The sequence below is a fragment of the Aotus nancymaae genome, unplaced genomic scaffold, assembly GCF_030222135.1.
Source record: "Aotus nancymaae isolate 86718 unplaced genomic scaffold, 86718_ANA_hifiasm-v0.15.2.pri h1tg000088l, whole genome shotgun sequence".
Lineage (NCBI taxonomy): Eukaryota > Metazoa > Chordata > Mammalia > Primates > Aotidae > Aotus > Aotus nancymaae.
In genome coordinates, this window is record NW_026988503.1 from 361,982 (window position 1) to 376,884 (window position 14,903).

A 14,903-nucleotide genomic window follows, 5' to 3' on the forward strand; every position below is an offset into this window, starting at 1 on the left:
GGTTCCTCCCTGATTGGCCAGCGTGAGTCGCAGACGTCCAATCGCGCGGTAGCGTCCGCCGTGCCGCTCGGCGACGACGCCGCGCATGCCCACTCAGGGACCCATCCCACGTCCCAGCCCTCTGGAGCGCTGGCGATGGGCACCGGCGGCAAGGCGGCTGTGGTCGCCAGGCCTGACAGTACAGTGCCAAGGTCGCGGGGCCGCGCTGGGACACGGACGGTCCCATGTGGAGGGCAACAGGAAAAACAAGCACTGACACAACTGCCCCCTTTCCCCATATCTCCGAAGTGCAGGTTTTCTTGGTTTGACCAGTTATTTTCACTGTGGTGTCCGGCTTCAACCCGATCTGCCCGTGAGGACTCACCAAAGCCTGAGCTTCATTCTTTTCTTTGCGTCCGGGAGGACCAAAAGGCGAGGTGAAGGGAACGAATCTTTATAAGAAAGTAAACTTTTGTGCAGAATGGGCTGGGGACACCTCTGAGTCTTACTGCCCGTAACATGGCCTTTTTAGCGCCGTCCTGGACGCGCTCTCAGTCTCTGGCCTCCTCCTGCTCTCTCTGAGGTGACCGCCTGTCGGCGCTGCAAACGCCACAGTTTTGCTCTACGAAGAACCTCCCCACGACTTTCCAAGGTGTGCAACTCAGAAAAGTGGCCCCCAAAACAAGTAAAAGCCTTCGGTGAAGAGGCAAAGTCCCTCAGCGGTCCTCAGACTCCAGCGCACCCAGCTCGTGTTTGGTGGATGAGGCCCCGGAGCTCCGCAGCCTGGGAACCCCACACCAGGCCGGCCCCTACGGCCGCTCAGAAAACGCGGCGAGCGGAACCCGCACGCGGAAGCGCCGGCCTCACTGAGCATGCCCAGTTGCAGAGCCGACCAGAGGAGTTTTTTTCTTTTCTTTTTTCTTTTTTTTTTTTTTAGGGGGGGTCTCAAGTAGGAGTCCTCCCCACCACCCCCACCCTAGCCCCCCACCACCCCCGGCCTAAGCAGCTACCATGGCCGAGGTCCCCAGCGCGGCGTTGTCCCAGGCTGGTTGGTAAGTGGCGAGTCTCGCCGGCTGCCGGGCCGCGGGCGCGGGCCGGGGCCCCAAGGAGGTTGGGTTGGGGGCGGCGGGGTGCGTGTCGGGGTAGGCGGAGGCCGCCGTCCACCCCGGCCTCTGCGCGGGCCCTTCGGGCCGGCTCCGCCCCCGGCGCCACGCGGAGCCGAGCGAGTCCCCTCAGCTCCCCTCGGGGCGGCGGCGGCGGCGGCCTGGGCCCCGGGCGGCGGGCCTGGGGAGAGGCCGGGGGCCGCGGGCCAGGCGGGTGGCAGCCCAGAGCTCGGCCAAGCGGAGCGCCGGGGAGGAACTGCAGTGCGATCCGCGCCACCGCTCTGGGGAGGGGGTGTTGCTGCGGCGGGACCAGGGGAGGCGAGGGCTGGGAACTGAGTGCGGCGGAGAGGGACGAACGCGGCCGGAGCCCGCGGGCCCGTAGGAAGTTGAGGGCAGAGCGGAGCATAGCCCTCGCTGCCGCCGGAGCCGCCTCTGCTTGCCCCTTATTTCAAAGTACAGTGTGGACCAGTGTGCAGCTGTCCTCCGCGGCGCACACACAACTTCTGGAGCTAAGAATGACCGCATTGTCAACTCGTGGGGGTGCTCGGTAGAACTTTTCTTGAAAGGATGGTGTCTGATTTGAAGAGGCCTTTCGTGTCAAGATTTTCAGGATTTGAAAGCAATGCGAAATTATGCGAAATTAGGCAGTTTCTGGAACTGCGGCCTTTACGGTAGTAATCATCCGGTTTAATTCAGTAACGCTTTTCCCAGGCTTGCACAGGCACATTCTGGGATGAAGGGTAGGAACGGCGATGAAAAAGATTTGCCTTGGCTCTCTGAAATTACTGCCTTTAGAAGAAAGAGTGAGCATTAAAAGACCAAACAAAACCTGGGGGAATAGTGGTAAGCCGTACAGAGGAACAGACGAGTGCACTGTGGAATGGGAGGGAGAGTTAATTTCCTAAAGTGGACTTAGAAAGATGGTAAGGAAAAGGCTTTCTAGCATAGAGCTGCCGGAGATGAGACATGGAAGCGCTTATTGCTTGCAGAACATACACGAGATTGATACGGTTCGTGAAAGATGTGGATTTGATTTTGTGAATAAAGTTTTTGATCAGTAGAGAGATATAATCACAACTGTGTTTTGAAGAAGCCCCTCCTGGTTTTAAAGGCACTCATCCACCCCATTTTACAGGTGAGGAGACTGAGGCACAGAGCTGTTAAGTAACTTTCCCAAAAACGACATAGCTGGAAAGTGATGGAGTTGAGTATTGAGCACAGAGGGCTTGGCTCCGGGCCTGGTTCCTTTAACCTTTACGCGTTATTGTACCTATAGTTTTTTCGAAGAACAGCACTGGCGTAACAGATTGTAGAGTTGAAAACTCACCGTCTTCAGTTTTGTTTTTGTTCAATAGGAATCTCTCCTCTCAGTTTCTTTACCCCACAAGGGTGTCTTGAGTAATCTTGGATCGCTCTTTCATTTCCCTTTCTCTCCATTTCTCATTAGATTGAGCGTTGATTCTTCAGACTAGTAATATTTTCATTTTACAAACTCAATCTTTCACTGCTTCCCGATATGACCTCTGCTCTGAAAAGATTAGTCTCATTTTTTGGATCCCGAACACATGATAACTTTGTTTTCTTTGGCCTCTTATGCTCTTCCAGGGCAGGGAACTAGGTTTTATTTTTCTCTTTAACTGTATTGCCAAGGAGTGCACCAGATTGTAGATGTTCTCCGTGAAGTCTAATGCAGTTGACCTTGGAATGCCCCTGCCAATCAGAATTCTCTGGGCAGGGCCTCTACAGAAGCTTGAGTCCCACCTTGCTTTGTTACATTGTTACAAATCTTCAGCAGTGTTACATTGTAGCATTTGCTACTTTGTATTGCAAATTGTCTGTTTATGTTTCTCCCACCAGTCTGTGCTGCCTATGTATAGCAGTGACTCATAAAGGCAATAGTAATCTGTGGGGCTAATAAGACTATCTTTCTGGGAATTGTGAGTTTCTGTAATTCCTGCTAGGTCTTGAACAGACTAGGCAGGAGGATCTCCTAGGCTTTCAGGTGGCTTTTACTAGGTCTTTAATTAGGGGCTTCTTACCATATTAAAATTTATAATCACAAAGGTTTAAAGGCAGAAAAGAGCACTGGAAGGAAAATTTCTCACGGAAAGGCTTTCACTCATCTTAGTTCTTATATCCTGAGTTTGCTCTTACACTTGGGGTTCTCTGTTATTGTCACTGACAACCATTTTTCTTTTCTTAATTAAAAAAAATTTTTTTTTCTTTAAAGACGACGGTTCACCATGTTGGTCAGGCTGGTCTTGAACTCCCGACCTCAGGTGATCCACTCACCTTGGCCTCCAAAGTGCTTGGATTACAGGCGTGAGCCACCATGCCTGCCCCAAACCATTTTTCTTAGTATTCAAATCTATGTACTTAGTTACTTGTAGAACCTAAAAAGAAATAGATGCTAAAACATGGAAATACTATCATTAAACCAGTTCTATTGGCTTCACCTAAAATAGCAGATTAGGGAGATATTTACTGCTGAAATCATAGAATTCTGAAAATGTCATCTTCGGGGGGGTACAGAAGATCTATGTAGACCAGTCTGTTTAAGTTGACATTATTTTTAAGTGCATTTTCCCCCATCTTTTTAAATCTTCATTAGAATCCCTATAAAAATCAATATTTTAAAATATAACTTCAAAAGTAGCTACCTGGCAGACTTACAATAATTTTTTTCTTCAATGGCCAGTAAGTAGCATACAAAGTATTAGATTTTGCTGATTTGAACTTACATGTTTCAGGGATTACAGTATAGTGGTTATGCTTAAATAATGCACTAAAAGGTACCTTGTGAGGCTGAATCATATGCATGGAATAACTTTATGGGAAGAAGAAATTTGACTCTGAATTTATCTAGATAACAGTATCACTCACTCTGCCTTTTTGTTTTCTCTCTTCAGAGATATATTCCCCTTTAGGATGATATCCCTGATCACTGTGAGTGGAAATATAAAATTCTTCTCACAGGAGAAAGATTCAAAAGGTTGATCTCTGGACATTTTGAATTTTTCTCCATCTCCATCCTTTGTGTGTTTGTTTGCTTTTAACAGGAACATGTCACAGGGTACCTAATTAGTTGTGTTTATATTTTTGAAAAAGTATCTTCTGGCTGGGCATGGTGGTGGCTCACGCCTGTAATCCCAGCACTTTGGGAGGCTAAGGGGGGGGTGGATCACCCAAAGTCAGGAGTTCGAGACCAGCCTGGCTAAAGTGGGGAAACCTTGTCTACTGAAAATACAAAAAAAATTAGCTGGGTGTGGTGGTGGACACCTGAAATCCCAGCTTTCTGGGGAGGCTGAGGCAAGATAATTGCTTGAACCCAGGGGGAAGTTGCAGTGAGTTGAGATAGTGCCATTGCATTCCAGCCTGGGTGACAGAGCAAGACTCAAAAAAAAAAAAAAAGTATCTTCCATGGAAGTAGTGTTGTATAGCTTAACTCCCTCTTTGTGCATATGAGGAAACTGAGAGTTTCAATAATTTGCTCAGGGTTATAAATGGCAGAACCAAGAATACGGCCCAGATGTCTAGAATAAACATTAAGTATTCATTTCCACCCAAAATTAACCAAAGTGACCACATCTAATTTAAATTATTGATCAAAAGTGACACATTTTAAATTTGAAAATTGAGTTGAAACATTTTGTGGTGTGTAAATTTACTTTCCTAGTCCAGGAAAAAGAAAGGGCTTATTCTGAATGGTGATCCTATTAGAATCAAATAAATCTTTGTGTTGCAGTGAATCACCTAATTGCGAACTAGGCTTATCTGAAAATCTGGTAAATTCTGTATTTTTTTAAGTTTAAGAATACAGTTGGCTGTCCATATCTGTGGGTTCTGCATCCTTGGGTTCAACCAGTCACAGATCTAAAATATTTGGAAAAATTAAAAAAATAAAAAATAACAATACAACAACAAAAATAACATGAATAAAAAATAAAATATAACTTTACATAGCATTTACATTGTATTAGATATTTTAAGTAATCTAGAGATGATTTCAAGTATACAGGAGAATGTGTGTAGATCATATGTATATACTACACTATTTTTATCAGGGACTTGAGCATTAGTAGACTTTGTTATCTGTTGGTGGCCCTGGGACCAATCCCTTATGAATACTGAGGGACGACTGTTTCTGAAAAAGTGAGACAGTATATTGTGTGTCTGTGTCTGCTTCCTTTACCTAGTAGTTTGAGTTGAAGACCCTTTAAGGTAGCATATGAAATAGCATTTCCATTTTGTTCTGAAAAAACATGTAGAAACCCAGGTTTCTAACACCCAAGGCTTAGCCATGGAGTACTCTAGGTTTTGTTTTGTTTTGTTTTGTTTTGTTTGTTTTGAGGGCGGGGATGGGATGGAGAGGATAAACAAATTCCTTCTTACCCCTTAATTTCATTTTCCCCTTTGGGGTTATTTCTGTTTGATTATTCGTGCTACCACCATGCTGACATCCTCTGGCCCAAGTGCATGCATAACTCCTTTCCCTTTGTTTCACATTTGAACAACTAAGAAAGGCTACAGCTTATTAAAGTCTTTCTCAAAATGTAGAACTAGAAATCAACCATGGGGTAAATAGAGAAAATAAGAAGCATAATGACAGTATGGGTTATAAAGTGATTATTGCTCTCTTGTCTTCAGATGCTTCCTCTATTCCCTGTTACCTTAAAGATAGCTACTACAAAGAGGTGGAACAACTTCAGGACATTTTGCTGGAATTTCTAATTCCTAGTTTTTGGCCTGTCCACAGATGAAGGGCTTCTTTTCACCCTTCCATTACGTAGAGGCTTCTTCTCAGACACATTAATGATCATGACTAAGAAACTCAGATGCCCAGTCTGCAACCACTGCTGTCCCTTTGTTTTGTTCTAGTTTTCTTAGAGACACACCTATTTTCCAGGAGATTGCTGGTGAATGATCTCACTCTTCAGTTGAGAAACATTATATAGCAGCATCATATATTATAAAGCAGCATTGTACAGTATATTGTATACTGTATACCTCTGCAGTAGCAGCAATATAATTATACCTTCTTATACTAGTGGTAATAGACATAAAATATGAGTTTGTGCATATAATAAGAAGGTATTAGAAGTTTTGGTTTCTCACTATTCCAGTACAACTCTTAGAAATAGATATATTTGGTAGAGAATATCGGTAGTTCTTTACAAGGTTTAATATTAAGTGCAGGGTTTTTAAAATCTAGTATTATGATAGACCTTTAATTACCACACTTTATGGCCTTTAAAGTAAGTCATATGTACATGACAGGCAGATGTAAAAACCTTGGTATACTCTTTTGGAAAGGATTTGAATCATTAAAACACCTTTTTATATGCTGAAGAACATTAGAGGAAACCAATTGCTTTTTAATCAGATTTTAGGGGAACTTATTGGAGACATCCTTCTATTTTGAAATATTTTCTATTTCTTTAAGGAACATTTATAACTATCTCTTTGGCTTATATTATTGTGAAATTAAAATGTTCAAAGATAATAAGCCTTGTTGATCTTCTGTCTCAAAATATATTACATATTGCTTTACAGCTTTACTGATACTGTAAACTGCGAAAAATGACTGGATATTGTGTTAAACTGTGCAAGTGTTCAGTTTTCAAGGTGCTGTTTGCAGCTTTTTTTTTTTTTTTTTTTTTTTTTTGGCAACAAACCTATAAATCTAGTTTCAACTGCCTGTAGACTTGACTGCCTGAAGCATAAAGGGGTATAAAAAGAAACTTGCTACCTCAGCAGGTTGAAAATAATTTTTTCCTTTCACACAGCAGCATTTGCTAAATCAACTAAAAATTGCATAGTAACATTTCAGAAACCATAAAAATATGACTATATCAACTTTTTTGGCTTATGTTTTCTCCTTTTGACAAACTAATATTGGCATTTTGACTTATCATGTTTCAGTTAAGTGCCATCAGTCAAGAAATTCATTCTTTCTGAGAAGTCTAGGATCTAGAAGTAGCTGAAGAACACTATTGCCAGATAAATTTTGGAAGAAGCATACTGCATGCCCAACAATGCAGAAATTTTCATGTAAAAATTTGAGAAACACTTGCGAAGTCACAGCATAACGAAGAAAAGCAATGAAGATGGGCAAAAATGTATGATAATAATGTAAATTATTAAAAAGGGTGACATCAAAGACACTGATAGCAGAAAAGAAACAGGTTGGTGATAGACAAAAGGTGGAAAGAACTGCATGGTGCTCTAGGGCTGGACAGAGAGCCTGTATGTACCATGGCACTGGAACCCCAATAGGTTTCATATCTCTACTGGATTGGTGTGAGTATGTGTATGGACTTCTCACATGTAGTACAGTTTTATGGCCTTAAAAGTAGAAACAAATAGCAGTATAGTGCCCTTGAATTATAATATCTTTACAATAATAAGTAAGGCATATGTAGAGAAACATATAACTCTATACAATGATGTGTGCACTGAAATACATTTAGTAAATATTTATGCCTCCTGTATACAAAGCACTGTGTTTGTTGCTGAGATATAATGATATACAAGACAGGCAGAATTTAAACATGATATACACTGGTATTTTATTTGCAAGTTGTTGTTGAAACACATCGGGGAGCAATTAATCCAGACGTGGGAAGGTTGTAAGGCTTTCCAGTACTAATGATGTATAAGCAAGGTTTTTGTATATGTCTTCTTTAAATATCATGTTTCTGCTCTTTGGTTAAGGAAAAAACAAGGCACTGTATATGTCTTCTTTAAATATTGCGTCTTCTGGTCTTTGGCTGAGGAGAACAAGGCACATTCATCAATGCACTCCTTCAACAAATAATTCTTTGTTGTTGTTGTTGGTTTGTTTGCTTTTTGAGACAGAGTCTCACTTTGTTGCCCAGGCTGGAGCACAGTGGCATGATTTTGGCTCACTGTAACCTCTGCCTCTCAGGTTCAAGTGATTCACCTGCCTCAGCCTCCTGAGTAGCTGAGATTGCAGGTGCCCGCCACCATGCCCAACTAATTTTTGTATTCTTAGTTAATATGGTTTGGTTCTGCATCCTCACCCAGACCTTGTCTTGTAGCTCCCATAATTCTCATGTATTGTGGGAAGGGCCCAGTAGGAGATGATTGAATTGTGGGGACACGTCTTTCCCATGCTATCTTTGTGATAGTGAATGGGTCTCATGAGATCTGATGGTTTTAAAAACAGGAGTTGCCCTGCACAGGCTCTCTTTCTGCCTGTTCCAACCACGTAAGATGTGACTTACTCCTCCTTGCCCTCCACCATGATTGTGAGGCCTTCCCAGCCATGTGGAACTGTAAGTCCAATAAACTTCTTTCTTTTATAAATTGCCCAGTCTCAGGTATGTCTTTATCAGCAGCATGACAAAGGACTAATACATTAGTAGAGACAAGGTTTCACCATGTTGGCCAGGGTGGTCTAGAACTCCTGACCTTAGGTAATCCACCTGTCCTGGCCTCCGAAAGTACGGGGATTACAGATGTGAGCCACAGTGTCCAGCCTCAACAAATAATTCTTAAACACCATGTTGTGGCAGGCACTTTTTTTAGTAGAGTCAGATGTCAGGTGGTCATTAGTCACATTTCTCTTAAAGAGAAAAAACCATTAATTACGTATTCAAACATACTGTATCTATAAAATATACAGAGAGGAGAAGAGACACCATTCCAAATGCACATGTTAAAGGGGAATTACCCTTTGCATGGTGGTCAGAGAATGCTTCACTGAGATCTAGAGGATAAATGATAACTGACTAAGAGGAGCAGAGCATCTGCAAAAGTCACAGGGCACTAGGGAGCATGGTGAGTACAGATATCTGAAGGACCTTGGTGGCTAGAGGGCAAGACAGAGTGACAGTGTAGTGAGATGGGATTAGGAGATACTTAATAACAGGTCACATAGCTCGGACCTGTCAGCCATGTTAGGTTTCGTTTTTATTTTGAAGGCAATAGGAATCAGTTCAAGAATTTTAATCATGATGTGAGGGTTATGGTGGAGATAATATAGTTCTGAAGTATCCTTGGCTTGAAGAAAATGGAGTTACACAGGACTATTAAATAGATGGTGTTGGTTGAGATAGAGAGCAGCAGATTGATTTGACAGCTATTTGGAAGGTAAATGGACAGGACTTTTTGAGGGATTGGACATGAATGACAGAGGAGTTTTCAAAGGGTTGATTTCTAGGTTTTGGGCTTGGAGCCTCAAATCAATTACAATTCAGTTAGATAGGGACTCTTAGAAGATGGTCGTATTTTTGGGGGTTGGAGGTCATGAGTTAAATTGGCATTACTTGAGTGTGAGGTGCCTTTAAGTCATCTAAAATAAGTCAGGCATTAAGAAATACCAGTCTTGCACTCAGAAGAAAAGACTGGGCTAGAGATAAATTTGGACTCATTTCAGCGTATGTGGTGATTGAAATGGTGCATGGATAAGATCATCTAAGGCTGCAGCTGTCCAGTATGATGGTCATTAGTCACATATGGCTACTGATCACTTGGAATGTATCGAGTCTAAATTCAGATGTGCTATAAATGTAAAATACACACTGAATTTGGAAGACCATATAAAACATGAGTGGAAGGATCTCAGTAATTTTTATATTGATCATATTTTAAAATGTTTTGTTAAAATAATTATTAAATGAATTTCACCTTTTTTTGTTTTTAAAATATGGCTACAAGACAATTTAAAATTGTATATGTGGACATTATATTTGTTGGACAGTACTGATGTAAGAACCAGGCTTTGAGTACGAGGCTGGTTTCAAGTACTGAGAAATTTTAGCATTTTTAGAGGAGAATTAATCTTTAAGGAGCTGCCAGATAGAAGGAAAAGCTTTAGAATGCATTATAAAGTCATTGACTTTACTAAGAAGAGAAAATGGACATATCTTTAAGAGTTCTTTGCTAAGACTATTTGATATGGTCAGTATTAGTTTATTGACTTGCTAATATTAGAGACTTAGAGCAGCTTTTAAAACATTCTTTATAAATGTAGATATCTGAAAGTCTTTTAAAAAATTCCCTTACAGTCTTTCCCCAAATTCCTCTACATATATAAAAAGTAAATAAAATTTAGCCACAGCTTTTCAGAAGGCAGTCTGTCATGAAATTACATGAAGATATTAAGAAAAAACATTTTTATTTTACTAAATTTCTAAGTGGGACTATGAGGATTTTGAAAATTAATTAAGGTGGATTTTGTAAAATACCTAATGTGAAACAATAAATGTAAGTATTGATGGAAAAACTTGCTAAATAAATTAAGCCAGTATTTTATAATGAATTTGGAATTGATTTAGTTCAAGCTTTGTTTTGAGAGAGAAATAGGGATATATGTTAAATTTAGGTGTCCATAACATTGATTGATTGATGCCTTATGATTTTGTAAGCTTCTGTAAGGGAAGGATCAAGTCTTTACATATTTTTGTAGTATTCCAAGCATTTAGCAGGATGTAAGGTGCATAGTAGACACTTAAATACTTGTGGAATGAATGTTATTCTCATCTTAATTGGTCTTTGTATCATTCATCATTTTGCTTTTGTGTCCTCAAGGGATGTGAAACTTCTTCAAGGTTTTTGTAGAGTGGTAAATTAGTTCTGAAATGAATGTTGTGAAATTTAAACAAAATGTTATGAAAAATGTGATCTCAGAAATGCAGGAAATAAACTGTTATAAGAAAGCTTTTTCTGTTTGTTGATATTTTCTACCTTGTTTATAGAATTCAACTGTTATGAGATATAACTAGTGATAATGTAGATAATATACTTAAAGGTATATGTTTGTATTTAGTTAGAAGAAAATTTGAAATATGTTGATAACATTTCTTTGCTTGAGAAAACCAGCCATCTCTTTAGAGTCTTTGAAATGTTTTCTCTCAAAGTAATATTAGTAGGAACTGTTTTCAGAATTACTTCTTTCACATTTGATGTTTTATGAGATAGTGACAAATTCTTTTCTATTTGATATTTCAAAATTGCTTAGACTTAGTACTTCAGTGATATGGTGTGGCTGTGTCCCCACCCAAATCTCAACTTGAATTGTTTCACCCTGAATTCCCATGTGTGGTGGGAGGGACCCAGAGGGAGGTAATTGAGTCATGGGGGCCAGTCTCTCCCATGCTATTCTCATGATAGTGAATAAGTCTCATGAGGTATGATAGGTTTATCAGGGTTTCTGCTTTTGCTTCTTCCTCATTTTCTTTTGCCATGGCCATGTAAGAAGTTCTTTTAGCCTCCCGCCATGATTCTGAGGCCTCCCCAGCCATGTGGAACTGTAAGTCCAATTAAACCTCTTTTTCTTCCCATTCTCAGATGTGTCTTTATCAGCAGCATGAAAATGAATACAGTAAATTAGTACCAATAGAGTGGGGCGTTACTGAAAAGATACCCAAAAATGTAAAAGCAGCTTTGGAACTGGGTAACAGGCTGTTGTTGGAACAGTTCTCAGGGCTCATAAGAAGACAGGTAAATGTGGGAAACATTGGAACTTCCTAGAGACTTGTTGAATAGCTTTGTCCAAAGTGCTGATAGTGATATGGACAATAAGATCCAGGCTGAAGTGGTCTCAGATGACAATGAGGAACTCGTTGGGAACTGGAGCAAAGGTGACTCTTGTTATGTTTTAGCAAGGCATTTTGCCTCTGCCCTAGAGATCTGTGGAACTTTGAACTTGAGAGAAATGATTTAAGGTATCTAGCAGAAGAAATTTCTAAGCAGCTAAGCATTCAAAAGGTGACTTGGGTGCTGTTAAAAGCATTCCATTTTAAAAGGGAAAAAGAGCATATAAGTTTGGAAAATTTGCTGCCTATGTGATAGAAAAGAAACCCATTTACTGGGGAGAAATTCAAGCCAGCCGAAGAAATTTGCATAAGTAGCAAGAAGCCTAATGTTAATCTCTAGGACTATGGAGAACATGTCTCCAGGTCATGTCAGAGACCTTCACAGCAGCCTCTCCCATTACAGGCCTGGAGGCCCAGGAGGAAAAAGTGGTTTTGTGGGCTTGGCCCAGGATCCCTGTGCTGTGTGCAGCCTAGGAACTTTGTGTCCTGTGTTCCAGCTGTTCCAGCCATGGCTGAAAAGGGCCAACATACCACTTGGGCTGTGGTTTCAGAGGGTGGAAGCCCCAAGCCTTGGCAGCTTCCATGTGGTGTTGAGCCTGTGGGGTCACAGAAGTCAAAAAATGAGGTTTGAGAATCTCTGCCTACATTTCAGAGGATGTATGGAAATGCCTGGATGCCCAGGCAAAAGTTTGCTGCAGGGCTGGAGCTGTCATGTAGAACCTCTGCTAGGGCAGTGCAGAAGGGAAATGTCGGGTTGGAGCCCCCCACACAGAGTCCCTACTTGGGCACTGCCTAGTGGAGCTGTGAGAAGAAGGCCATTGTCTTCCCGACCCCAAAATGGTAGCTCCACTGACAGCTTGCACCATGCACGTGGAAAAGATGCAGACACTCAATGCCAGCTGTGAAAGCAGCCAGGAGGGAGGCTGTACACTGCAAAGCCAAAAGAGTGGATCTGCCCAAGACCATGGGAACCTACTTCTTGCATCAGTGTGACCTGGATGTGAAACCTGAAATAAAATGAGATCATTTTGTAACTTTAAAATTTGACCAGCCTTGCTGGATTTTGGACTTGCATGGGCCCTGTAACCCCTTTGTTTTGGCCAATTTCACCTATTTGGAGTGGCTGCATTTACCCAATACCTGTACCCTATTGTCTCTAGGAAGTAGCTAGCTTACTTTTGGTTTTACAGGCTCATAGGCGGAAGGGACTTGTCTTGTCTCAGATGAGACTTTGGACTGTGGACTTCGGGGTTAATGCTGAAATGAGTTAAGACTGGGGGACTATTGGGAAGGCATGATTGGTTTTGAAATGTGAGGCTATGAGAGTTGGAGAGGCCAGGATTGGAATGATATGGTTTGGCTATGTCTCTACCCAAATCTCAACTTGAATTTTATCTCCCAGAATTCCCAGGTGTGGGAGGGACCCCCAGGGAGGTAATTGAATAATGGGGGCTGGTCTTTCCTGTGCTATTCTTGTGATAGTGAATAAGTCTCATGAGGTCTGATGGGTTTATCAGGGGTTTCTGCTTTTGCTGCTTCCTTATTTTTCTCTTGCTGCCACCATGTAAGAAGTTCCTTTTGCCTCCCACCGTGATTCTGAGGCCTCCCCAGCCACGTGGAACTGTAAGTCCTATTAAACCTCTTTTTCTTCTCAGTCTCAGGTATGCCTTCATTAGTAGCATGAAAATGGACTAATATATTTAGTTAGAAAGGAGTTAGGATGATGAGATTATATTTCATGCTAGGGCCTTTAATGAGGCAAAGAAGTAGGTATAGGTATCGTACAGTCTAAGTTGTCACAGAGTTCAAGTCCACTGAGGTTTTACCTGAGGACACTGCTAAACAGAGTTTACTCTTTTGTTATCTTGCAATTATGAGCACCAAAAAGGATGTGTATATGTTACTGTTACAACATAAAGCATGTAAAATGGGCTCCTCAGTATCCTTGCTCAGTTCACTGTACTCAGAATGGCAAGTACTGGCAACGTTTTGTGTCTGTGCCGAGAGCCCAAGTTGGTATTCAGGGGCCTCTACTCCTAGGAATATGCCATGATCTGTTCTCTAGGCTGCCTGCAGATTCCCTTATTATGTTCTAATTTGAGTAATAATGAGATTTCTCAGGATTGTGTTGATTTGACTTCTTTCATCAGTTTTGCTTCTTGGGGATAGATGGGGTAGAGTTAGTACTCAGGCTTCATGAGAATCTTCTTTGGTTGCTACATTTTGAAGTTGAATAAGAGCTGGATGTATGTTTTCCCTTATTTTGGTTGTTGCTGATAAATTTTTTGACTGGCTTTTCTGGTTGTGGTGTTTTTGCTTTGTTTTTACATTTTTTTCCTGTATAATTAATTACTCATTCATCAAAAGTCTTTATAAACATATTAATTAGATGTTTCCTTGGTAATTAAAGTTGATACATAATGAAAGTTTTTATATGTGTATATTAAAAACATAATGGCTGTACAATACCGTGAAATTTCAGTGACCATTTTTGTCCTGTGTTTACATTGTTGTTAGTGCAAAATGGCCACCCAAAACAACATTTACCTTTGTTAATAAACATATCTAACTGCTCTTTGCAACTCAGACACTTGCCATAATACTCATTAAATTTTCTACCAGTTATAAAGACTTATTTTGCTGTGGTTGTTCACAATTAAAATATATATTCATATAATTAGATGTAGTTTCTTAACAAATTTAGAGTTTAACAAGTTGAAATTTTGATTTGGTATCATGAAAAACAGTGCAGTTTAGTGTTATTTACTTTTACAGTTATAGGATAATGAGAATGGACCTAGTACTTAAATAATACATTACAGTAATTATGGTGTGCCTACTGAAGTTTGATTATCTTGAAAGCGCAACCAAGTCTTGACATTTTCACCAGTTTCTATTTATGTCAATAAGCATTTATTTTGATACTATTTTAAGCAAAATGCAGAAGCAGGTTAAATACAAAACTGGTCTGAGCTACATTTTTCTAATGCTTAAAAAAAATGCCCTGCATTAATTAGGTTGAAGGCTAAGCTGATGTAAGAGAAGCCTGAAGAACATAGGTTTGCTTTTTTTTTTGTTTGTTTGTTTCATTTTGTTTGTTTGTTTTCTTGGTTACAAAACAACCCAGAATAGACAGTTCTGCTTTGTGCTGTCATTTAAGGACCCAGGTTCCTTTCATCTTATTGCTTTGATGTCCCCTCACCCCTTGCTACTCCAAGTGTGGTCCACAGACCAGCAGCATTGACATCACCTGGTAGCT

At 40.9% G+C, this 14,903-nt stretch overlaps 1 protein-coding gene across 6 annotated transcripts in view; it reads left to right on the top strand.

Moving 5' to 3' along the window:
* Positions 1-843: 843 nt before the first annotated feature.
* The window catches only part of TDRD3 (tudor domain containing 3), a 194,648-nt gene continuing 180,588 nt past the window's right edge, over positions 844-14,903 (top strand). For 2 of the 6 annotated variants that reach the window (XM_064369125.1, XM_064369126.1), the window contains exon 1: positions 1,472-1,753. In XM_064369125.1, the coding sequence (XP_064225195.1) occupies positions 1,650-1,753 (104 nt within the window). In that variant the 5' untranslated portion in view covers positions 1,472-1,649. Of the gene's footprint in view, positions 1,032-1,469; positions 1,754-14,903 lie in introns of those variants that run through there. The other 4 variants (XM_064369127.1, XM_021667174.2, XM_064369128.1 and 1 more) reach the window with 4 other exon arrangements.